The 26,972-nt window shown below is 40.6% G+C and overlaps 1 protein-coding gene across 3 annotated transcripts in view; it reads right to left on the bottom strand.

Moving 5' to 3' along the window:
- The window catches only part of TAFA2 (TAFA chemokine like family member 2), a 139,407-nt gene that overhangs the window by 28,613 nt on the left and 83,822 nt on the right, over positions 1–26,972 (bottom strand). For all 3 annotated transcript variants that reach the window (XR_013990916.1, XR_013990917.1, XM_081022434.1), the window contains exon 2: positions 17,995–18,101. Coding sequence is in view for 1 of the 3 variants with exons in the window: in XM_081022434.1 (XP_080878560.1) it covers positions 17,995–18,100 (106 nt within the window). In the remaining 2 variants the exon portion in view is untranslated. The remainder of the gene's footprint in view (positions 1–17,994; positions 18,102–26,972) is intronic.

Below are 26,972 nucleotides of genomic sequence, written 5' to 3'. Positions count from 1 at the left end.
TCTTTGAGCTCTTTGCTCTCCTACTTTCAAGGCTCGCCAGGTTCTGGGGGTGGGGTCTGGAAAGCTTTCCAATGACACTGTGTCTATCAGCAGTCGCCTCGCTTCCTCCTCCTCCTCCTCCTCCTCTCCTATTATTTCCCAACTTTCCCCCTCATTTGCCTATGAGCTGTGACCTCCTGCAAACCACTGTTGTGAATCTATACTGTCTTCCTCTTGCTCCTCCCTGAAAGGGTCAGGTTGTGGAGGCAGGCTCCACCATTCCTCCTCTGCCCAGTCCCTGACATTATGGTGGCAAAAAGATTTATATTGCAAGGTGTTAAGTTGTGGGTGAACATATCAGACGGCACAGCGATTCTCCAAACAGCTCTTGTTTATTCACAGGTCAGAACAGAACTGAACTGAAGGGTTCAGCCAGCCTGCTTATATAGAGCTCCAGTACAACGTAACTGTAACAACTTTCTGTAACTATCCAATCATTGAACGTCACTTTCGATCCCTTATTTGCATATGTGGACCTGAGTAAAACTACCTACAGTATCCCCCTGCTGGCCCAGGGTGACAACTTCAGTACATAACACAAGGCTTTATGATCTCACTGCCCTTTCTTCATTTGAACTTTCGTCTAGACACCAATTTGGACCATTAATTTAAAACAGGATTAAAACAGTAGAGCAAAGGTTCTATGTTCAGTTCCCCACATCCCCACTTAAAAGGATTATGGGCTGTGGGGCTGGAAACATCTCTAGCTCAGCCTTACAGAGCAACGGCCTGTCAAAATACTGGAGTAGACAGACTAAACGTATAAGGAAACTTCATGTATTCATAGGCACAAATAGAAACAAATGCAGCCATCAAGTTGGATGCTCATTCATGTGCACTAACTCACAAGCCTGGAAATTTATGTTGTCAAACAATAAATCTCAGCAAACAGGACAGCAAAGAATTAGCAGAAATGTAAATTTTGGTCCCTTTCTACTCTTATAGTACAACTCTATATTCAGACGCTTATTCCCTGGTAAGCATGTAAACCTTAGTGAGCTTTGGCCCTACTTCCCCTTCTCTCTGAAATTCTTATTTACATTCTGGGTTGTCTCACTGATTCTTAAGACTTCGTTTGCTTCCACGCAATTCTATTTAATAGTTTTTACACAGCTCAACTGGCTCCCTAGAGATGCCACATTCCACCTTCTAAGCAGAAATCAAGCACCACCTATATGCACCAACGGGCACCTGAAATGCAAGCTATTTAATATATTTAGTTTGTTGTAAAACACTTTGAAAACAAATTAGTGCTGAAATAAAAACTTTAAAGGCTGCAGATTTCTCATTCTTTAGCCATTAGTGAGAATGAATGGGACATCTTTAGGTTTTCATGCCAACGTAATCAAATTAAACAGAATGGTCAATTAAATTTATGAATGCATTTCAAAGGATGATGGTGCGGAAGTGCATTTCAATAGATTAGATTAGATCAGTGAATGATCTAAACAACAGATTAGACCAGTGAATAACCAGATTTCCCAATAAAGTGCAAAACAGAAATGTAACTTTCATTCGATTTTTAATGAAGAAAACAACAACTTTCCATATAAGAAATGCCTACATTTCAATGCAATAAAATTCATAGAAGTTCAAAAGTTTGCTTAATCTGATACTACATTAAGTAGAATCCAAGGGGAAATTAGGGAAGAGGGGCAATACAACTCACAAACAAAAAAATATTATATACTCTAAATGTCATGGACTTCAAAAGATAAACTGATAGGATGAAAAGAAATCTATTAAGTCACTAATGCACATGCCACTATCTTATGTGTGGACCCAACAGTATCTTGCACAAACCAGAAAGCATTTCAACTCGCTCAAGGAAGTGAAGGGGTTCTGTGACTTTTGCCTACTTCGCCTTCCTGCTTTAAACTCCTTGTCATATCCTTTTCTGTTCTGGAAAGTTCACAAACAGAACTGGGGGAGGCACATCAGGTTAAGCGGGAAGCTAAGAAAGCCCCGTTCCAGGAATCCATCTCTTCTCATGGAAGTTAGGAACCGTGCCTTCGTGGAAAATATAGGCCCATTAGATATATTTCTCTCCACCCTGCACTCCAGATAATTCCCTATTATTAATTTAGCTCAAACCACAACCCAAGTTCTGCAACTCTTCTCACTGTTTTAACAATCATTAGCTGACAATAATTAAATAACGATTCGTATTAGTCATCCAAAGTATCTAAAATCCCAAACAGAGAAGTAATGAAACCACTTAGAAGCCATTTGGCATGGAAGGGGTATATAAAATAAAATATAATAATAATAATAATAATAATAATAATAATAATAATAATATATTGAGTTCTATGGATTTTGGAGAACCCATACACAATTGTTAACAATGATATCCATACAAGCTTAAGGTTACACTATGATGACAGTAATTTCCACACCGATTAATTATAAGGCAGGTGTCTGTCTCTATCTGCCTTAATATGGCTTCCCATCAGTTCACTATTACACACACTTTAAAATAAAAATGCCGACATTTTATGGACCGTACAATAATAATAAAAAAACTAGTGTGACTAAAATGTTTTTTCAACTCACAGCCCGAATCAGCATGTTATTATTTCGTAACCAGATTGTGGCAGGTTGGTTTTTCCCCAAAACACAATGAATGTTTGCTTAGTTCATACTGATTGACACGGAAAGCAAATGTAGGCTATCTTTCCTCTACACTTCAGCAATCTCGATATGTCACTTCTGTCTCAATGTGTCACTCCAAAAAGCAAGGCCATGCAGTTTTTTATAGCCTTGCTGCATAATCTTTAAATGTTTACGGTTGTTCTAGTCACTCACCATGGTTCTGGTGGACTACAAAATCCAGTGGACACAGATACTCCAGATAAAAAATTAAAATAAGTTTTCTTTGGTAAATGTAAAAAAAAAAAAAGTCAAATACATGTATTTCTTTTACAATATATGCTGCTGCTGCTTCTCTCTCTCTCTCTCTCTTTCTCTCTCTCTCTCGTAAGCCACTCTTGGAATTTCATTGATCATTGAAGATTGAGGCTTACATTTTAGGAACAAATATATTCTGGGCTTATCCACACTTCATCTAAGCATGGGTCCAAGAGGTTTTTCTTTCATCCTGCCACTTTCCCTGGGAATGGGCTACAACCCATTCTCTTTAAAGCAAAGTACTAACCAATTACCCTGGATTCTAGAACTAGCGCGTTGGCTTCTACGTGTTATGGGCATGTTACAAGCAGGGGGTCAGCCAAAATTTGTGCTTGCCATTGACTTTGCACCTGGGAAGGAGCAGGGTCCTGCTCAGCTTTGGAGGCAACTGCAGGGACAAGATGCCATTTTCATCCTTTGACCCCTCTCACATCCAGATTTAAGCTATAGAGTGAAGGGACACTCACCACGGCAACTGTAATGAATTAATTTTTGGCATCCTGATCCCCACCCCCAAAAATGTGGGGTAATGGGATCATCCATGAGCAAATTCTGAAGTTCTGTCAAAATGACTGGGTGCACTTCATCATTTTGTTCTTCAAAGCTCACCATAAAATGTGTGTCAGGGAACTGCCATCGGAGCTGGAAGCAGAGGGAAGGCTCCAAAGGGATGGCGGAGAGGGTCCCAGTAGGGAGAGAGGGAGCCCGTCTGCTGGGGAAGGAAATCAGCGTAACACCAGTAGAGAAGGGGGGCAGATGGGGGAATCGGGGAGGAGGCTCCAACACTCCTCGCCGGAGACCAGCGGAGAGAGTACGGGTACTCCACTGCCCACACCCTCCCTGCGCAGAAGACTTCCGCGCAGGGAGAGTAGGAGGAGACTTGGCGTCAAGGAACTTTTGTGCTGGAAGAAGTTTAAGAAACGCCCACTGACGGATTCTGCCAGCGACTGAGACAGTCACGATGCTGGAGGCTGTTCAGTCAGAAAGGGTTAACCAGGTAACCTAGCCAGGAGTGGCGGCAACTTACGCACGAGCAACCCCTAAACCCATTACAATGTGGTTTGTTGTGCTCCTTCTTCTGAAGCTTTCTTACCATTTCTGGTGTGATTGTAGCTATTGTTGCCTTGCCAGCTTCAAGACTTGGTTGTACTGGCAAAACCGCAGTTAATGTGTGCAAAGGTGTGCCCCCATCTGAGAACAAAACTGAACATTTAAAAAGTGGGTTTGGAATATATTTGGGGCAGGGGGAGCAATCAATGCTAGTTGAGGAATGGGAACGAGGCCTTAGAGCTTATGGATCTTGTACAGAAGCCACTTCAAATAGTCTCTAGTATTCCAGGCTTTTGTGCCTACCCCATTATGCATGAAAAATAGATGTAAAATGTGAGCAGTCTACCATATGGATTTCTACGACTGAGTGGAGAAAATCCAACAACACAGCAAGCAGCTTCTAGGGGTCACTTCAAATGGTACAGTAAATCTTCATGTGATAACTCTGATTCATGCAGCAAGATGCTGTACAATGCTTCCATGGAACAGCCACCTCAATAAGTATATTTCACATATAAAGACAGCTTCCATTTCTCATAGATAGATGATAGACAGATAGATAGATGATAGATAGATAGATGATAGATGATAGATAGATAGATAGATAGATAGATAGATAGATAGATAGATAGATAGATGATAGATAGAGATAGATAGATAGATAGATAGATAGATAGATAGACAGATAGATAGATGATAGATAGATAGATAGATGATAGATAGATGATAGATAGATAGATGATAGATAGATAGATAGATGATAGATAGATAGATAGATAGATAGATAGATAGATAGATAGATGATAGATAGATATACAAGATTCAGCACATTTTAAAAGAAATTTATTAACTGTGGGAAATTACTTTTATTTTGTTAATTGCTTGGCAGAAAAGGCAACTTACAGATCAAAAGAAAAACTATTATCATAAATTGTTTTACATAGATGCTTTTCAAAGCTTCACCAACCTTTTTTTTTTTTTTGCCATTCTAGTAGCATTGAGGGAAGAAAAGACAGCGGTCACCATCTTCTCTTCATCCCAATATCACTAAAATAATGCTACATTATGATGAATCAGAGGCATCGTGCAGGGATATGGCAGTCCGCAAGGCTGCTGATCATAGCTCCATCACTGCTTCTGATACTAGAGCAACTAACTTTAAAAAGTGAAGGGGGGAGAGCCACAGCCACCACTTGCGTTCACAAAAGCCCCATTCTCCCAACTATAACTATTTTAAGTATTTGCCTTCCTCCACCCTCACCTCAAAACCCTGAAAATGCCACCCCACTTTTGCAGCTTGCAAACAGGGCTGCATAAGTAGGAAGGCATTTTTGGCTAAGTGCTGCAACAATAAATAGGCAACAATGCCACATAATGGGAGAACATGGGGGATTGCTTTTGTGCTATATGAATTATCACGTTGTTGTTGTTTAGTCGTTTAGTCATGTCCGACTCTTCGTGACCCCATGGACCAGAGCACACCAGGCACTTCTATCTTCCACTGCCTCCCGCAGTTTAGTCAAACTCATGCTGGTAGCTTCGAGAACACTGTCCAGCCATCTCGTCCTCTGTCGTCCCCTTCTCCTTGTTTCCCAACATCAGGGTCTTTTCCAGGGAGTCTTCTCTTCTCATGAGGTAGCCAAAGTATTGGAGCCTCAGCTTCAGGATCTGTCCTTCCAGTGAGCACTCAGGGCTGATTTTCTTCAAAATGGATAGGTTTGATCTTCTTGCAGTCCATGGGACTCTTGAGTCTCCTCCAGCACCATGATTCCAAAGCATCAATTCTTTGGCGATCAGCCTTCTTTATGGTCCAGCTCTCACTTCTGTACATCACTACTGGGAAAACCATAGCTTTAACTATACGGACCTTTGTTGGCAAGGTGATGTCTCTGCTTTGCTCCAACAGGGTTAGAAGTGTGGCAATGGGAAGATTTAGCAAATATGCATATTTCTAACTGCAGGCACCCAATGCCTCTACAAATACCGCCTGGTATATTCATGGAAAGCAGTTTTAGAAGCCCCAAAATGGGTCTTGATATGTGTTAAACTCGAAGATATTGAGGCTGGAAGAGCTGCCTCTGCAACACAATTAGCCTACTTAGTCCAGGTGGCTGGAGGATGGCAAAGAGAGTTCTTATGACAACACACTGCAGAAAAAAGTGCCTTTTCAACCTTTAGAAGAAGAAAAACAACCAGCTAATGAATAGTTTGCCATGGTGATGTTGCCAAACCTGCTGCACTGTGCCAGGAATAAATCTCATTCATCATCTTCGCTGCCAACCACCAGTTACTGCCATCTGCACACAAAGACTTTTGCCCCCTTGGCAAAAAATCAAGGATAACTGTATTGTAATTGCATTCTCAGGAAGAAAGCTCCCTAACGGTCAACAGAAAAGATTGAGATATCCAACGTGCACCAAAGATATGCAGAACTTGACTTTGTGGTCGGTTATCTCAGTTAAGTGGTAGGGAGGGAAATGCGCTGGATTAATAGAAATAGCTGGCTCAGATTCATCTGGGCACCCAAACTTTAGAAAAAAATCAATCAACCGGATGGAGCACTTCATGTAGAATCTTTTGGACCAGCAGCATTTTCAGCCATCTGACTTTATCCATTTTGGCTTAGCAAATATAATTTCATTCACGCACTCTTTCAGTATTGGTCAGTAAATGTTGCTGGCAGAATCCTGTCACTTCTCCTTTTAAGGGTTACGGCTACCTTTCCTAGTGGAGGTTACAAATCATAATTTGCTGGGCAGTATAAATAATGTGAGCCCTGGGAATCCAAAAATAGCATCAACGTTTATAGCAAATGTGGATGTCTCTTCCAAAACACATTTGTCAAAAAACTTAATTTTCAAATCTCCTTTAGTATGAGTATCTCAATTTTTTGCCTCACCTAGACACCTTAAATGGATTTGTTTCACTTATGAATTTCGACTAATAGTCTCAAAAGCAACATATAATTATAAAACAACCAACCTACATACCTGAGAAAATCAGAACATTACATTTTTAAATAAAAAAATCACAAATAAAACAAGGACAAGCAGCAGCAATAATCAGTAGTTCATAAATACTAAAATAAAAAAAACAACAAAAGGTACTGTATTAGAAGAGAATAATTTGACAGCTTTGGTGAGGTAAATAAAGGTATCGCTGCAATGAAAATAATACAGGTACCTCACAAATCTGCCAAAGAAAGGTGCTCCAAAGATGGGGCATCATTCTGCGAGAAGAAACATACACTCACACATTTAAAATCAACAGAATTCATATGGCGCTGACTTCCCAAACCTAGTGAATTGTAGGCCAAAACATCGGAAGGGCAGTGTCAGGGACTGGATGGAGGAGGAAGGATGGAGACTGCCTCCCTCTCCTGAACCTTCCAGAGAAGAGGAAGACAGTATAGGTTTATAAGCAGTGGTTTGCGGAAGGTCACAGCTCAGAGGTAGCTGGGGAGCAAAGTTGGGAAATGATGGGAAAGGAGGAGGGGGAAGCAGAGCTGGAGCAGCTGGCTGACACATTATCACTAGAAAGCATTCCAGACCCCCCTTCTCCCAGGACTCAGCAAGCATTGAAAGTAGGAGAGCAAAGGGCTCGGAGGCAAATGGCCTGCTGCTGACGATTGAGGAGAGAAGGTTGGGGGAGACTGGTACAGGGTGTGGGGTGGGAGCTCATAATTCAGTGGTAGAACATCTCTGCTTTCCATGAAAAAGGTCCCAGGTTTAATCCCAGACATCTCCAGGTAGGGTTGGCAGAAACTGTGCAGAGCCACAGCCAGTCGGTGTGGACATTTGTGAGGTAGGTGGACCAATAGTCTGATTCCGTTTCAAATGAAATGCAAATGGTGCAAGTTGCAAATCTCACCCTGAGACATAAAAGTAATGCTTACCACATACATTGTTCATTGTTTTCTCTCTCTTTTGATGGGCCACACGCCCATCAAAGTCTGAGCTCAGCAAGAAGAAGCCACCTTCAGATTTGAAGGAGTGTTGAAAATAAACTGGCAGAAATCATTTGTATTTTCTTTAATACTCCAGCAGACAGGCTGTGGCTTTATGGGATAAACCACCTTATTTTATTGGCAGTATGGATCATATGTTTTATGTGTTGTTTTTAATCGCCTAAATGTAAACAGCAAATATCATCGATATTGTGTATCATTCTGGATCATCGCTCAGCTTTGTACAAAAAACTAATATGTACACTGAACTGGGGCACCTTTGAAGTAAAAACATGAGAGACAAGCCTATTGAAAATTAGAAATGCTTGATGCAGTCCTCGTATGGAGGACTGTACCACTTCAGTTTACATGGTAATTTTTAAGCATTAAGCAGGAACACTTTCTAACATCAGCCTGTGTCAAAATTCAGTTAACACAGTCCTTGCATGAAAAATATAACACCACAATTAAATTTGTTGGAATCATCCATGGGAGTGTATAGGCCAAACAGAGAATCACATCAAATTAACATCAGGCACTAAACTATCATGAACATGTTGCATATGCTCATATTAATCACTCTTTCAATATTGATCAGAAAATTAAATTTAAAGCGAAATATAACACTTCTCTTCCATGTTTACAACCAAGTCCTGTCCAGAGGCTATTAGTGCGAACTAGACTTCGATGGGCTCCGTGTCATAGGAACATAATGGCAACAGCTCAGTAGCATATGATAGTGCAGACAAGCTGAATTTAATCTGGACGAAGACTTCCTCCAAGTTCTAGAGACATGTGAACATGAAGCCCACTTCCTGCATATTTGCATATCTGCACCCTCTTCGAAAAAACAAAAAAAAGTAGTGAAAGGCAGCATGAGCCCTTAGACTTAAGTAGAAAGAAATATTCTTTCCCTCCGCTAGCTGTTCCTTCTAAAGGAGTGCAATCTGATCCAGAACAGGTTGCCACAGAAAACACCTATCAAGAGTGCCGCCATTTTGTTTATTGGCCCTTATTGGCCCTTGCTGCCTCCAGGCACTGATCCAATACTTGCAGACATACTTGATTGAGATGAAATGTAACATTTCAAATGACTGAGATGAAATGTAAAATTTCCATGTTCCTTATTGTTATTTTTGTTTTTACTTTGTTTAAAGATTTTTTGTAGGATGAGCACGGAGTAATAGCTACTGGGATCCAAGAAATTTAATTATTAGTAAATAAACTCCATTCGTCTCTTACTTGTGGTTTCAGATCGAGTTTAAGTTGATCTGTTTACAACTGCATGATTTGTCTGGTCATCTCTTTCACTCCTGTAATCTTTAAAAGTATGGATGCCCTCTTCTGGTCCATACCATTTCTCTTAAAGTAGCTGCAACTGCATTTTTGGAAATGGTGTAAAGCAAGTGTGGCCAGGGCTCATCCATTCTTTACCGCTGAATTGGAACACAAGACAATCTGCAGAAAATCCAATTGACATTTGTTCTGATTCAGTGGTAAACAGCACATTTTCCTGGGGAAAACAGTGAGACAAAAGACCTCTCAAACCTGTGCTTGGAAAGCACAGGAAACTTAAAAGTGTTTATAAGCCCTCAATTAAACTAGAATAACCCTCCCTCTCCATATTTAAATACACCTCCCACAACGCATAAACAACCTCCTTTAAAAATACTGTGCTCATTTTTAATATTTTACTTTTCAGCTGTTTCTGCGTAATTTTAGACATTTCAGAAGACTTCCCTAACTCAACGGAGTTTTGAAAAAGCTTCGTAGGCTATCCTACACCTCAGCTTGCTCACTGGGGGGAAAAGTCTTAATTTTTAAAGTTCAACTTCATTCAGCAGGCCTCAGGCAAAGCTGTTTGATGAGCATAGTCAGGGGAATAGCTCTACTCAGACCTTCAGGGGGGGGGAAGGGGGCTAACAAGACACACCGCTAGTCTTGTGAAATCCTCTCTTTTAAAGTTATCTCCCTTGGTATCACCTTCCCTCTGTATTATCGATCCCATATAAATACTGAGTCTCTTAAGTCATAGGCCTGATGAATCAATAGCATACCTAAATAAAGTCAAAGAACTAAAGTGGCCTGAGCAGGGAGGCAGGTGATTGTTGAATACACACACACACACACACACACACACACACACACACACAGTATATGCTTGCAGAAGGCACCAAACAACCTCCTGCTATCATGGGTTTTGTTTGTGGATAGGTTCTATCCTAACCCCAATAGCTCTGTTTTAAAAGGTTCCCAAAACTCTACTGAAAACATGGAACTTATTTCTAACATGAAATACAGTTATATCCTGATGTGTAACAACTTGCCACACTGCGACAAAACTAGTGCCTCTTACTATGATGGAAGCTGTGTTCCTTAAAGCACTTAGATCTTCCATACAATACAGGATACAGTGGTACCTCGGGTTACATACGCTTCAGGTTACATACGCTTCAGGTTACAGACTCTGCTAACCCAGAAATAGTACCTTGGGTTAAGAACTTTGCTTCAGGATGAGAACAGAAATTGTGCTCTGGCAGCGTGGCGGCAGCAGGAGGCCCCATTAGCTAAAGTGGTGCTTCAGGTTAAGAACAGTTTCAGGTTAAGAACAGACCTCCAGAACGAATTAAGTACTTAACCCGAGGTACCACTGTATAGATGTCCTCCTCAGCTGATGTCCCCAAAGTTTGAAATTAGCTGCTTTGGATAACAAACTTGCCCAGCTTGTAAATGCTCTGATATATTTTGAATGGCGCTGTCAGGTGCTGTTGCGGTTGCTCGAGAGTAACCAGGCAAGACTCCCACCTGTCTTTTACAGGCTTTATTTTGGCGCAAACTATTTACAGTGAAGAGCGTCATAAGTTCATGTCTGGCTCAATCACTAGCAGAATCCGGGAGTGGTCTGTTTTTGTACCTCCCGCAACATAAAAGTCTCATCACCCCCAGCCTTTTCCGCTCCTCCCTGCGCCTCAGACTACTGCGCAGGATGGGCGCTGGCAGGGGCGTGCTCCCCGCCTCTCCGGCTTGCTTAGGCTCGGTGTTAAGGCTCTTCCTAGCATCCTCTGGTCCTTGCACCTCTTCTCCATTAGGTGGGGCTTTCCTCCTCGCCAGAAGAGGAACTGCTTCACAAGATTTTCAGAGGCTCCCTGTAACAAAACTGCCCTTATATCTCTCCCCTTTGAGCCGCTGGAAGTTCCCTGACAGGCGCTTTCTCCAAAAGTTCTTCCCAGGCTCAGAATGTAAAATGAGATGCTGTGAAATTCTGTCCATGTGCAGCCGGTGCTCAACAGTCCAGGCATGAACAGCAGGTGCTTTGTATGCGTATGTGCAAATGGTTTTAATGCAGTGCTTTACTGAAACGCAAGGCTGTCGTGATGACTGTGTTCACTGTTGCAAGAGGTACGCCTCTGAATACCAGTTGCTGGGAATCGCAGTGTTGATCTCAGGTCTTCTGAACTAGATAGGTCTTTGCATTGATCCAGCAGGGAAGGCTCTTCATATTTTCCTACTTGCATGATAGGTAGAGGGAACAGAGAAGTGCATGCAAGCAAGCAAGCAAGCAGGTTGGTGGAGCTATTATGCAGTACAGAAATGCTGGTTTGCTGGAGAAGAGGCAGGGATCTCTATCCTTTCTTTGTTATTCCCCAGCTAGCTAGCTAGCTACCTAGCTAGCTAGCTAGCTAACTAACTAGATAGCTAGCAAGTTATTTTGCATCTTAGGAAAGTTGGGGGGCCTTATATACAATTACTTATTTACTAGGTTAAACCTCTTCCTCTTGCCGATTGCTATAAACTACATGATCAGTACATCCAACCAAGGCAGCTTTTTGTTTGGTACCTTTTCGGTCAGCTCTCTTGATAATTATACTTTCCAATGATTTATTAGTTATTTATATGCTGCTTAATCACCAATACGGCTTTTCAGTGGTTATTGTTTCCCAGATACACACACACACAAACAAACACACACACGTTTCTTGCTCCCAGGTGGGTTAGTCTGGGGAGTGGTGAATTTCAATTTCCAAGCGGTGTCCACCATGGCTTGTATTAGGAACTACCAATTCTACATCCTCAGTCAGGAAGATGTATGCAGCACCATCAGTTCACATAACATTATTAGCCAGAAAAGAATTCTTAGAAAACAAATGAGGGTTTTTGTTTTCCCCCTGAATGAAAAAGCTCCTTATTGTGGAACTAATTCAGACTGTTCTCCTTCCATCTTCATAATCTCATCTCTCTCAGTTCCTGCCTCTCTGCATGTCATCATACATGACACAACTTTATTGAAAGAAGGCGTTAACAAAGATACTTCTGACAGGCACATTTAAAGATGTGTATCCTTAGGCTCTTAAATTTTGGGTGATTTTTTAAAATCTGATTATCCTAGGGCAAGCTTGCAGGATGCTCCCTCTCAAGAGTTTGGTGAATTCTCTCTGTTAAGTAAGCACCTATTTTGCTTATCCACACAGGTATCCTTCTCTTTAACAAACAGTACAAATTCACAAATGTCCAGTGGGGAGGAGATATCTATTTCATAAGGTGAGATTAAAAGGTAATAGAAAATACTCTGACAGCAGAGATAACATACACAGATAAATTAGCTGAATCTACCAAGGAACTAATAAACATGGCTGTGAATAAGCACAGGTACGCACACCCCTTTTTGGGGCTGGTGCCCAATTTGAACTGTGAATTGATGGATCCATTTTTGATCAAACCAAGAGAGACCGTGTTGCTAAACCAAGAAAGGCAGCATCAATAAACTCTAGCTCGGCAGCTTTCACCTCTGGCTGTTAAAACATCCTTTGCTTAAGTATATAGGCCAGAAACAGAAAACCCTGAAAGAATTAAATGCAATGTGGTCCAACAGTCTTTGTGCCATTCTGCCATTTTTATAATATTCAATTATTATCCAGTGCTGAAGCTGACCTATTTCATGCCTCTCTTGGCCCAGAAAAAGCAAACAGAATACACAGCGAAAGGGCAAGAGTGTGAGAGGTAGAAAAGAAAAGAAAAAACTTTTTACGGTTTCTTCTGCTTCAGATATTCAAAGGAAGCAGCAAGAAGGAAAGCACAAGACATCTATACTTTCTTCTTCCATTTCTAGGTCTCATGCAAGGTAAGAGATGTACATGCACACTGTGGGAGGTGCATATTCTCTCAATGTGGGGTAGGTAGAATATGCATTTCTTCACACAGGGCAAGACCCAAAAGGTCATATGGGGTATAAGATTAGCTGTAATACTATAACACTAATGACACAAGCTTCAACTTTGTCTCCTCTGCATCACAGCCTTGATGTAATTTAAAAGTAGGCCTGCTGTAACCTTCAACTGTGAAGCAATGCTTTTTCAAAAAAAGGTAAAGAAGTCTGTAGTCACTCAAATAGCTGTGCTGAGAAAATGCTACAGCGCTTTGGGAATTGCTGATAGTCAAGAGCAAATTTATGGTTATTTTTTATCTCTCCCATTTGCCACCAGTCAAGCTACCCTTAAGTGTGTATTTCCTTGAAAGCCATACATAGGACCAGAAAACATAGTGGCTGACCTAAATGTCAATATTGTATACTTATTAGGCTGAAGTTATAAGCCAAAAGGGAGCCAATGCTTGAATTCTGAGGTAAAAATTTGTTGGTTTTAGTGACATTCATGATCTTTAGCAAGATTTATGTCCTGCAACTATTATGTTTGCCTTTAGAAACATGATTTGGCTCTGAGAACGCATAATCATTATTGTCGTGATCATCATAACAGTTGTTTGTTATTTGAGCCAATTATTATATTGTTACTCAACAATCAAACAGGCCATTCACATCTGCTGAGTCTGTGGTCCTGGTGACTTCTCTGAAGTAAGCCTGATAGCCACCAACAGTTGTGTCTTGCCTACGGTGCCTAAAAATAAATTGCACCATTTAAACAAAAGCAGTAGCACACCTATAGGCATTGCTAACAGCACGTGGAAGACAAAAGACTTAGTGTGCTATGTCGCCACTTTGTGGTTTTGACTTCTCGGCTGAAAAGAGAAATGGACCTACCAGCAATTCAAATGCCTTTCCTGCCTGTTTCCTTCCACAGCCACTTTCTTCTCCCTCTCCAACTAAGAAAAGTTAGCAAAGCACCCCACCACCAAATGTGGCACCCCACCTTTCAAAGTAAGATGGGATGGGTTTCCACCCCTCTACTACATTTTGTGGTTGGAGAGAGCAGGCAATCTGTGTAAATTAATCAACACAGAATTTTCTTCATAAACAGAATAAAACTTTTACTTGAGAAAACAAAGTTGTTGATAAACAGCATAGTTAAAGAGCATACACAGAGTCTCATTGCAGCTATCTGAGAGGCCCTCACAGAGGCACAGTCTTAGTTACTGATTTACTAGTCCTGGAGCCACTGCGTCTGCAACAACACAACACACACACTGGCTGAGACACACAGACTGAGGCCCACAGAGAGGCTGGCTACTTTTATAGAGAGAATGAGTCATCACTCAAGATGAGTTGTGAGTCGCAGTGACTTAGCAGTTTGCTGTTAACAGTTAGCAGGCTTGAGTGATTGTGTAGGCCTTGTAGGTCTTACTGCTTCTGCTCTCAAGAACCTTTGTCTCATGACACTCTCTTCGTGCTTCAAAAGGAAGCACTCCCTCCTCCTGGATTTTTCTCACACCAAATGAGGAGATAGCAGTAGCACCAGTAACGAAAATGCAGGTAGGCAGACTGAAAAGCAAGCAAGGTGGGCAATCGTGACATGCCATGTGTTGATTGACGTATATACATACATGTCTGGTATACTTTTTTGCTGCATCTCCAGAAGCCAGCTGTCAACTTTCTGATTTGAAAATAAGGGAACAGCAGCCTCGAAAATAAGGGATCAGCAGCCTCACCTGTCCCGGGGACAGTCTACGGGATATCTAACAATCCGGGATACCAGCGGGAAGCAGCGGGAAACGGTGCTGGAATAAGGGAATTTCCCGCAAAAAAAGGGAAGGTTGACAGCTGTGTCCCGAAGGGATCCAACTCTGAGTCTTCACCCTCAGCTGACTGATCTAAAAAGCCTTGGTAGGCCTGACAGATCCTTCCCACAAACTGCCTAATAGAATCATAGAATCATAAGAGTTGGAAGAGAGCCCCTGCAAAATGCAGGAATATGCAGCTGTCCCAAACAGGATCAAACCTGTAACCTTGGTGTTATCAGCACCAAACTCTAACCAACTGAGCTATGAAGCAAGTCTTCAGTGAAACTGACAATCTTGCCGATTTTTTTTTTGAAAACTTCCCATTGTCAAGAAGTAAATTAGCAACAGAAAACGTTTCCTTCTGAGGCATTATGAAAATGGGAACCATTAGCAGTAGAAGTTTCAGGAAAAAACCAAAAAGTAGTAAGTCCAAGTATTAGGCATTGACAAGGCTGAAGGTTGCTTTTGCATTTCTAAGGAATGACTACTGAGGAAAATAAGGCATCTGGAAGAAGGAAACTTTTGGGTACTTAATTACACGGCTAGCCCCAGAACATCTGCCAGGTATACGAAGAGCAAAGATAACAGAATCTGAGAGAATATAGAAGATGAAATCAGCAGGGCACCATTGGAACACTGTGATGTAGACCAGACAGCACATCACTATTGCACATTTGAGATGACAGCTGTTTGAATACCCTAGGTTTGGGCTTTGGATGAAATGACATTTTGGGTGAAATGAAACAGCAGCCATGCAAGGGAACACAATAAAACTGTTCCAATTTTTCAGTATGAATATGATTAATTCAGCTCTGTGTCAGGTGCTGCTGAGTTCAATACTGGACTGCACAGTTTACCCTGACCTTTTTTTTGCTCAGTGTGCCAAGAGGCAGGGTCTGCGGCCAGAGACAGCAGCAGTACTATAAACCCCAATTCTAGCCCCTGTAGTGCATAAATGAGAAAAAGACACCTAGTAAGCATAAACGAGCATTTTCTTTAAATAGCCTTGTTGATAAAAGCATTGTTAAGACAGCTGGATGCTGTGATGCTATATAGCAGCTATGTACATTAACTGCTATTAAGTCAACAATATGGCCAACCCCCCCCAAAAAAAACTCCAGTTTGTGAGTCCCTATAATATATTATGTGGTTAGAGCTGTAACAGAGAATATATATTTTATACTTTTAAGAAACTGTAGACGCTCAGCACAGTTGTGAAGTTCTCAAGCATTATTAACGAAATAGTATAGTCCAACACGGTTTGTTCAGAAAAGCAGCATATGAGGCAATGCTATTATAATAGTATTTATCACAACATGAAGCTGCCTTGGAAGTAAAATAAGGCCTTTTGCTTTCCTTAACTACATAGCAAAAATTAATATAAGTGGCCCACATGACTGACAACTGGGTGCCTGTTGCTGACCATTGCCATGGAAAATATTTGAAGCCTCTGGAAGCCAGAGGTTTTTTTAATCCATAGTTTAGGCTGTGTTAAAGTCTTAATTCAGGATTGTAGGAATAATTTCTTCATAGTCTTGTTTTTCTTACAACCTGTTTGATTCTGTGGCACCTATGGATTTTCATCAGCCATTGCTGACTTTCAGTCATGCTGCTATGTGCTGAGCCAGTCACATTATGGCATGCAGACATAATGCATACTGACCTGTGCATGGGTTGGCTTCTGACTTTCAATCACAACTGCAGCTTTTCAAATAAATTGAAGACGTACCTATTCCTTTGCAGGTCTTCCTACAATGGTAGCCAACCCTTTTGAAATGTGTTCAACAAGTCAAGTGCACCAGTCAAGGGCATGTATACAGTATGCATGCAAGCAATCAAATCCTTCTCTCAAATTGGTTGGTGTGGTTTCACCTCTAATCTGCTGAGCTGGGAAGAAGGCAGTGACACGATATGGAAGCCATATACGGTATGTCTTCTTCAGTGGGTCAAACAGTAGCTCCAAGAGCTGTTAATTAGATAAGGAAAACTGATGTGGGGTGGGTAGAAGAAAACATAAAATGTTTCCCAGCACTGCAACCTTTATCCACATTTATCCCCACACTTCAGCAGTTGCTTTTAAAGGGGAGGAAACGTGAGATCTGATTATGGATTTTCCATGGGTTTTTTTTCTTCTTATTTTGGTCCTTACTGATGCTAAATCCTTACTAATTCCAAATCTTTCCTTCCCCTTTCATTCTCCATAACTTTAATTAAACCACAGCCAAATTTTCAAAGCTTGAATCCTGAGAATGTACACAGGCGCCTCAAAATGAGAAATAAACTTTAGGACTGTATTGTAGAGCAAAAACTATTACTAGCCTCTCAAGGTGTTTTTGATTAGGTATAACAAGAGAGCTGTTTCCTATTAATCCATAAATCAACGGATATTGTTCCCTGGAGAAGAGTTCCTAGTCATAAAAGTAAAAATAAAAAAGGGTATTACTTTCAAGCTGCTAAAAGCTGTCAGAACTGTAAGCATAATTCTATAGTGACAAGTGAAAGAGTACACTGCAATAAGGGAGAAGCCCTATTTCTGTAGACACCAGAGAAGAACACTCTGAGGTCTTATTGAGAATGGAGACACGACTATTCAGCACGCACACAATGTCTCTTCAGAGTTCATTGGCATGGATAATTGGACTGCTACAGCAGCCCACGTGTTACTCAAGATAGTTTTTTACGAGGCTCATTTCATGAACTCATTTACAGTATTTCTATGTACTCTTTGATGAACATTTTTTTAATGGGAGAAACAGCTTTATTATAAGCTTGCTCAATTTTTCAAGTTTACCATCTTCAGATAAGAAAAACAAAATTGTGGTGATTAAAAAAACTAAGTTATTAAAAAGGATTAACATAAAATTATTTCAGGACACAATAGCAGGAAACTAAGGCAACATTACTTAAAGAAAACATTACTTAACACTGATTTGTCAACACATTGACATAAAACAACAACCCACAGGAGCCAATGAACAAAGAAAAATCACATGATTTAAATAATAATAATAATAATAATACCATTAAACTGTTATCACCTTGAAGCAAGGAGTTTGCAGATAGGTGCCACATCAGTACCATACCGTGCAATTTCTTACCTTTGTGGTGGTTTGCCCCAGATGCTATTCTGCCCCACAGTGTTACAACAAATATTATTATTAGCAGTTTTCCTTTTGTGGCTTTCTGTAAGTATCTTTTATTCATCCTAGGAGGAAAAAAATAAAATACACAAAATGAAAAATGTTCAGTAAGTATAATTCATGTTTTCCCCAATTTTATAGAAGTAGTTAAATACATTTTGTACAGCGTAGTCCCATTTGCGTCTACTGAGAAATAAACACCATTGAAATTCAGTCGGACTTCATCCCAGTTAAATGTGCCTAAGATTTCAGCTTAAGACACCTGGCAGGCATTTCTATATCAATCACCCAGCATGGAAGGCAGGAAGTTAGTCAGATCAAATACATGTCATTTGCTTAAGCTAGTCTTTTAGCCCAATAGGTAAATACCACAATAATGGCTCTACTTGTGTTAGGCTGCATAGTAGCAATAATTTCTAAAGAGCAAGGGGAGCATCAAGGTACAGCTCAAATAAGGCATTGAGAGCTTCACAACTATGCCAACACAATATCAATGGAAAGCCTTCCTAAGAGAGGGGAAAGCTTATCACTGCCTCTTAATACCTTATCACAGCCTCTTCTCCTACACCCAAAGAAGGCAAAGAAGTGAGGAAATAAAACATATTAATCACAGGCAACGAGAATCCTATGGTACCACCTTAAAAAAAAACCCCACACAACTTTATATATATATATATAACATTATCTAAAATGTATCGTGTTTATTATTTATTTATAAAAAGAAGTGGTTATATACTGCTACAGCGTAAAAATATTTCAAACCAGTTTACAGCAATACAAACGTAAAAAAAAACCATGCAAGCAAAGCATAAAACTTTAAAAACAAATATCATTAAACCATTGTGGAAGGACTGGCATAGGACTGGCAGAAAAGAAAAGTTTCCAGCAGGCATTTAGAAGTTGTCACAAAAGATGCCCACAAAGTGTATCACAGACCATCAATGATACGGTCTATGATATACCGTACTTTGCGAGAACCCCTCACACTACTTGAAACAGCACACCTAGATAGCTAGTTACACAGGGTTGATTCTGTGGCTATAGAGCACAGAAACAGGCAGGGAATGTCTGCCGCTGCCAGTCCACATGACCACCACCTCTCCGAGTAAAAACATGATGGGCTTTGAGTCACATGGATGGCTTCCTGTATTAATTATGCAAACATACTGTACCTTTCTTCCCAGGATGCTTCCCAAAATCGATAGTTGTGTGCTACAGCAATAAGCAGAAAAACCCAAACGCTGCCATCCTACTTTTAGTCTATTCTGTAATCCTAAATACACGTGCTACTTAATAAGCTCAGTGGCTCTGGATTCTGAATAGACATGCAGAGGGGCAGGGCTGCAAATTGAGAAAATGTTCTTACCATGTTGACCTGATGACTTTTCCAAGAACCGCCTAATTATTACTAACTATTAATAGTATTATTTCTAACAAGCGTTAACATAAGGGCTGGTACAAATGTTACAGAAAAGAAACGAAAGTGTAAAAATCAATCACGGTATCCTTTCCTCACAATGGAAACTAACAGCTGAGAGGGCGGGGGGAGAAGCTGCAATGATCAGTTGAGTGGGAATCTCTTTGAGAGAGACCCATGAGATCCACTCAACCGATCAGAGTAGCACTCCTCTCACGACTAGCCAAAACGAAGCCTAAGCGTGTCTCTGCAACCATGTGTTTAAGTCACGCAGTCAACTGAGAGTGCCGTTTTCAGGCAGCAAAGTTTACCACTTGATAGCTTCACCTGAGTACTGTACTTACTTGAATGTAATGCACACTCTTTTTTGCCAAATTAGGGTGCGCATTAGATACGATGGCGCATTTACATGCACCAGCAAATACTTTATCGGTTTCAAGGTTTTGAAAACTGAGGTACACATTAGATTCGATGGTGCATTAGATTAGCGTAAATATATACGCAACAAAGGGACTTTGTCTGTTGTACCTGATGAACTTTGATTCCTCCCTTCCTCGTCTAAGTTTCCATTATACACAACCAGTCTTTCACATGAGTTGCGAATGACATCCATAGCAAAAATGCTTGAAAGTATCAGTTGAAAGTCTGACTGCTATCAACATCTTACTCTGCTGTATTATAGGCTGACAAATCTAGGGAATGTTAAATTATAGGTGCAAAGACAGAAAGCTTTCTGCCACTAAACAGCAGTGATAATATGCTACTGAATCACAGCTATAACGTCATCTCAAAATAGCAGCAAAGGCAGTAGACTCATACAGGAAAAAAATTGGAAACAAAACCCCAGCAACTCACATATTTTTGCTGCAAAACTGTAGACAAGGCACAACATCAACCATTTCTCAATGTCCACCAAGAAGATGATGGTTTTATGGAGCGCATAAGAACATAATGCAATCCAGTGCCCCACCTAGTCCTGTTCTCACAGTGGCCAACCAGATGCCCCCTGTGAGAAGCACAGTAACTGAGCACAACAGTACTGTCCTTCCTGCAGTTTGCAGCAACTGGTGTTCAGAAGCATTTGAGGCAGAGCATGGCCATCATGGCTAGCAGCTAATGAGAGCCCTCTCCTCCATGAATTTGTCCAATCTTCTTTTTAAGCCATCCAAGTTGGTGGCCATCACTGCTTCCTGTGACAGTGAGTTCCATAGTTTCACTATGCACTGTGTGAAGAACTACTTCCTTTTATCTGTCCTGATTCCTCCAGCATTCAGGGTCACTGAATGTCTGCAAGTTCTAGACTTATGAGGGGGGGGGGAGACGAAAATGGTCTTTATCTACTTTATTCATGCCTTGCATAATTTTTGGCTCACCCAGACTTCCTTTTGTGCTGTGTTTCTACACACTTTAAAGGGAGCGCTGTGTCCAAGTGCTCCTTTTTTAAGCGGGGGGGGGGGGGCAGCACATTTCCCGCAAAATCACTGCTCTTTACGGCCGAATTGGCAATCTGCTGAAACCCCAAATTACCATTTGTTCCAATTCACCATTAAAGAGCAGATTTTCACAAGGGAAGCACCAAAGCAATAAAATTAAAATAAAAGGCTTGGACACGGTGCTTTAAAGCACAGGGCTGTGCCTAGAAAGTGCAGGGCAAAAGGTAAATGTGGATGAGCCCTTTATAAACTTCCATAACGTTCACCTCTTGTTCACCTTTCCTCCAGACTAAAAAGTCCCCAAATCTGCAGCCTTTCCTCATCGCTGCATCCCCTTGATCATTTTGCCCTTTTCTGAATATTTTCTGACTCTACAATATCCTAGAGTTAGCCTATATATCACGGAAGGCTTCAGGTTTTCCATTTGTGGTCTAAATCTATAAATCATAAGAACTTGGTGAATACAGGAGGCACACCAGAAACCAGAATTTAAACAAACTGATTTAAACTATCCAGTCTCTGCAGAGAATGGGTTGCTCCAGCAGGCTGCTCAGGAAAGCTCATGGTGTGCAGCAGTGGGGCACATCCAACTTTCTTTTGTCTCCCACTACACTGCCTTTGGACGCGGGTGGCGCTGTGGGTTAAACCACAGAGCCTAGGACTTGCCGATCACAAGGTCGGCGGTTCGAATCCCCACGAAGTTGCTCGGTCCCTGCTCCTGCCAACCTAGCAGTTCGAAAGCACATCAAAGTGCAAGTAGATAAATAGGTACCACTCCGGCGGGAAGGTAAACGGCGTTTCCGTGCGCTGCTCTGGTTCACCAGAAGCAGCTTAGTCATGCTGGCCACATGACCCGGAAGCTGTACACCAGCTCCCTCGGCCAAAAAAGGCAGATGAGCGCCGCAACCCCAGAGTCGGTCATGACTGGACCTAATGGTCAGGGGTCCCTTTACCTTTACCTTACACTGCTTTTGGAAAGGTACAGCTGAAAAATGGTGGAAGAGATGAAAAGTAGGCTTCACTTTGCTTCTTTTTCGGAATTATATCCCACAGGTGAGCAGCAATAGATCTTAAATCAAACCATTTGCAGTGCAAAATCACTTTTGGCCTGAACGCAAATTTAAAATGCTAAACTGGCATGTTTACGCTTTCGATTTTGATTTCATACACACAACACAATTGTACCCGCAGAAGATACTCAAAGAAGGGATTTTAAAATATTGTGTAAAATGCCCCTGGTTCTTGAGCATAAGCTGAACATATTTAAATGGACAATCATACCGCACAGTGAGACCTTTGTGGGAAAGCTCAACCATGGAAGAACGATAGGGAAGCACTGCTTATTGTATAAATGCATTCTAACTGTGTGAACTCGTCACGGCTGTGAAAGGGCGGTCTTTACTGAAACAGGCATACATAACAACACAAAAAAAGACATGTAAGATTAAAGTATGCATATCACCTGTATATAAGCAAAATATGCAGAACTTGGGGAAATATTCTCCATGTCAGAACACTTTAATTATTCCACAATATGTACTCAATGAAAATAGTATGCACATACTATTATGTATAAGGGCTTGGATTTATTAAACCGTATTTTTGTACAAACCCATGAATGTTAATATGTTTAAAACTAAATGCCTTGGAAAATATTTCTTTCTTTTCTGACAAAGTAAGTTTTCTTGAAACACCTTTTAGAAATACTGTGGTTCTAATGAATAGTGTCCTTTCTAAAGCAGTGCCATTATTCATCAACAATGCTCCCAGATTAACATCAGCTCCTTTGCAACACAATTGATTGCAATTTTCACCTTCGTTAATTTTCAGACAGGCTACTAACAAAAGCAATAGAGAAAACAAAGTAAGAAAAAAAAAACAAGAGATATTTTGTTCCCCATAAAAAAACTGCAACACGAAATAACTCACTGAATTAGTCGCATTTAACTGTGGATATAGTGGCCTGGTTTTCACACACCAAACCATCATTTAGAGCTACGTGCATGAGCTGTTACACTCTTCTCTCCCCTGTTTCCGTACAACCATGAGAACTTTTGTACAGAGTTTAGTTTAATGCTATCCTCATTTAAAACAAACTCTTGTCGATTTCTAAACAAGCCTACTAAAACCACATGTTATAAAGCGGACAATTTAAATAAGCAGTGTTTGTTTTAAACCAAGATCTCTAATTCATATATAATGACAAGCTAGGTTTTGCGGGGAAAGGAACGAAATTCTGTAGATGTCTTCATGCTGGCCATGGCGGCTCCTTCCTGTTCATGCAAGTAGCATCAGACAATAGTTTAGTGTTAAATGTAAACACAACAAAATGTAGTGAAAGCAGTAGGGCTTTGAGAAGTAACTGCGGAGTTTTGAAGCATATCCACTCCTGCTGTTGGAGAAGTGCCCTGCTCTTCAGTTCAACACAGCCTGGAGTTGTAGACCAAAACACCTGGAGGGAAACAGGTTGGAAAAGCTCTATTTTAAAAGCTTCAAATGAAGCTGCATTTCCTTATATGAATACAGCTCAACAGATTGCAATCCATTTATTTATTCTTCTGTTATCATTTCAGCAGGTTGTGGAAACTCATGTTTATCCATTCTAGATGTAAAAAGGCCTAAATAGATACAGTGCTATCTCGGGTAACATACGCTTCAGGTTACAGACTCTGCTAACCCAGAAATATTACCTCAGGTTAAGAACTTTGCTTCAGGATGAGAACAGAAATTGTGCTCCGGCGGCGCGGCAGCAGCAGGAGGCCGCATTAGCTAAAGTGGTGCTTCAGGTTAAGAACAGTTTCAGGTTAAGAACGGACCTCCAGAACGAATTAAGTACTTAACCCGAGGTAACACTCTGTGTGTGTGTGTGTGTGCGCGCGCGCACGCACACACACACACACACACAAAAGCGGAGGGGTCTTTTGTTGTTGTTGTTGAGTTACTTTTACTGAACGTACTATCCAGTTTAGAGGATTTAAATCCCGTGACCGCTTACTCAACATTTAATTTTTCAAACAGATCTGCACAGTGCTTCCCGCCCCCACCCCGGGGTAATCAAGGGTATGCAGTACCGGCACCTCTTTTTGTTGTTGTTAAAAAGTGTGACACTTACTGTAACAACTTCATGGTGAGTACCAGCACCTATTTTTCTAGGGGGAAAGCACTGTATGTACATAGTTTTACAAAATACTAAAAACCTTCAACAATTCAATAATCAAGTCAATCAAGGATTTCCCCCCTTGTATAATAATAGCTAAGTATCTGAGACCTTAACACTCCAAGTCATGTACAATCTCGTACAGTACTTTTGTCACTTCAAATTCTCTCTCAATATCTGTGCTTAAGAGGTTGAAGGTTGAAGAGGTCTCTGTCTTTCCACTCATTCATCATTGCTATAGCATTTGCTTCCATAAAGCTTTCGCAAATGGTTGATTAAATTTTCTTCATTCATCTCGCTTTTTCGTTAAGATTCCTAGAACTGAAGCTGGGACTCTGCATGCAAAATCCTTTATTGTTGTTATGGCCTGTAGCATACATTCCACTTGTGTCTGCATCTGGCTGTTGATTTTAGAGGCCTGGGACTCTGCAAAATAAGAACCTGATGTCTGAGGTTATGCCAGTTAAATGGAGATATTAATTTTATTGTACTCTCCTTGCTCAGTTAGATACACCCTGGTGTTCTCTGCAAGTCCTGGGGTAGTAAAATCTAGGCCTAGGCAAGGGCATTCTGGAACCCTGGCCTGGATCATGGGATACATCTGCCGTAGAAATTACAGTACAGTCATACCTCGGAAATCGAACAGAATCCGTTCCGGAAGTCCATTCGACTTCCGAAATATTTGACTTCTAAAACCCGGCTTCTGATTGGCTGCAGGAAGCCGTGGAAGCCCCATTGGATGCTCAGCTTTCAAAAGAACGTTTCAAAACCGGAACACTCACTTCCAGTTTTCGAACGTTTGGGAACCGAAACGTTTGACTCTCAAGGCATCCAGGAGCCAAGGTACGACTATACATCTATCCTACCCCCTACATGTAAAACCATAATTATAACTGAAAACTCAGAGTGCTTGAAAACACTTCAACAACCATACAAAAGAAACGTAAACTGCTATAACAAAAGTGCACAATTATAGGAATAGAGTAAAAACAGGATAATTGGCATATGGTTCGGGAACCCTAGGGCAAACATATTGCCCGAATTACGTTGTCTTGGAGCTCCTTGGATACACTGTAAATTGATTAAGTTGTGCTTCTTTAAGACATCAGAATGTTTTTTTCTGGATAGTTCCCCAATCTTTACAATCTAATGTTTGAAGAGGTTATGAAAGAGCAACCATTTGAAATAAGCGTTGTGTTTTTCTTTACACTCATGCTCTGTGGAACAAAAATATAATTTGCAAGTTACTTTAACTGAATTGTGTGAGTTTCGTATAATTTAAGATTTCTGACACTAGGCACAAGGCTACTGGAGACTCTGTAGTGCTTTGTTTCAAACAATGTGGACTGTGTCAAGTACCTGCTGTATGAGGATTAGGAAGAATTATTTTTCAGTTTTTCATTTAATACAATTAATTGGCAAAGTCTGGGCTCTAAGCCAACTATTTTATTTTCTGTAAAAATTGTAATTTGGCAGCGTGTGAGCTGAACTGAATGCTTTACAGCTGTCTTAAAAATACAGAGCAATATCCATTTTACATATATACAAGGCATCATAGCGTATTTCAATGAGAATTCTAATTAGTTAATATGCTTTACAACAAAGCACCTTAAAGTTATAATTGCCAAGATATTTATGCAGATAAGCAATAGACGAGAATGAAACACATGGTTTCCAAAAAGCAATACTAAGATTTCAATTTAACAAGCAGAATGTTAATGTAATGGGGGAAGAAGGAAAAACATAATATTATTAACTCCAGAGAGGCAGCCATATCAGAGACTCAGGAGACTTGTGGCATAAACATTTGTAGGCTAGAGCCCAATCAAATTAACAGTACCGTATGTATTCACGAGCTCTTCTTGAAACACTTTCACAGGATCACAGAATGTGTAGAAAATGAGAATTGAACACAGAACACTTCCAACTTTGTGTTGAACCGTTCAGTTTTTATCTGCAACTCACTGAGGAAGTCAGTATGTCCTGTGAATATGTCCTCAAGTGAATTAACTGGAATCATACATTCAAATCTGTTTGCTTGCTTATCCGTATTATTTTCTTCCATTGCCATTGAATCTCTCTCTTATTTTTCTTACTCCCACCTTTCTTGCTATGCTGATTTATCATGTAAAAAGGGACAACTATTCTCGCTAGTAGGAACCATGCACCCACTGAGTCTCTATTCAAAAGAATTCGCTAATGAATTGTGAATTGCAGCTTCACACTGAAGTCTCCCTATAATGTCTTTTTATTGAAGTGTAACAACTTTGTAGGCAGTAGCATCCTGGGAGACTGAAATGTTCTCCCACTGCTTCTGAATGCTGCCATTCTTAGGTCAGGTTTGTTCTGTTCATTCTCTTGCATAAACACAGGAGACTTTGTCCCTGTCTTGTGTGAACACAGAACGCCACTGTAGAATGTGATGGCATATATCCCATTGCAGGATGTGTCAGAGAACAAGATAGTATAGCTGAAATTATTTGGCAAAATCATGCAATATTGGTTGCCAAGTGGGAAAAAAGGATGTTCTGTTTGCCAGATGATTGCATAGAATAGATATAATACTTTTTAAAGTGGTCCATTTTCATGTCAAGCTAGTTGTAAAAATCACATGGAAGCAGTAATAAATAAATCAGCGGGCCACCAAAAAATCTCAGCTACATTAGTGCAAACATTTCTCCCATTTCACTGTACTGGACCTGTTTCATCTACATTATTTGCTTTCCAATTTTAGGAAATATATGCTTCAGACATGTAATTCCATGCACCTTTCTTCAGAGATATATGGGTAAGTAATCACAGCGAGGGGAAAAGAATAGTACTTTAGTTGGGACCTCGCTCGTCCCAACTAAAGAAGAATGGCAACTTAAGCTGACAGAATATGTGCAGCTTGCAGACGTAACATATGGAATAAGAGAACAAGAAGAAC

Source organism: Podarcis pityusensis (genome assembly GCF_964106645.2).
Source record: "Podarcis pityusensis genome assembly, chromosome: 10".
Lineage (NCBI taxonomy): Eukaryota > Metazoa > Chordata > Lepidosauria > Squamata > Lacertidae > Podarcis > Podarcis pityusensis.
This window is presented reverse-complemented; position numbering and strand designations above follow the sequence as displayed.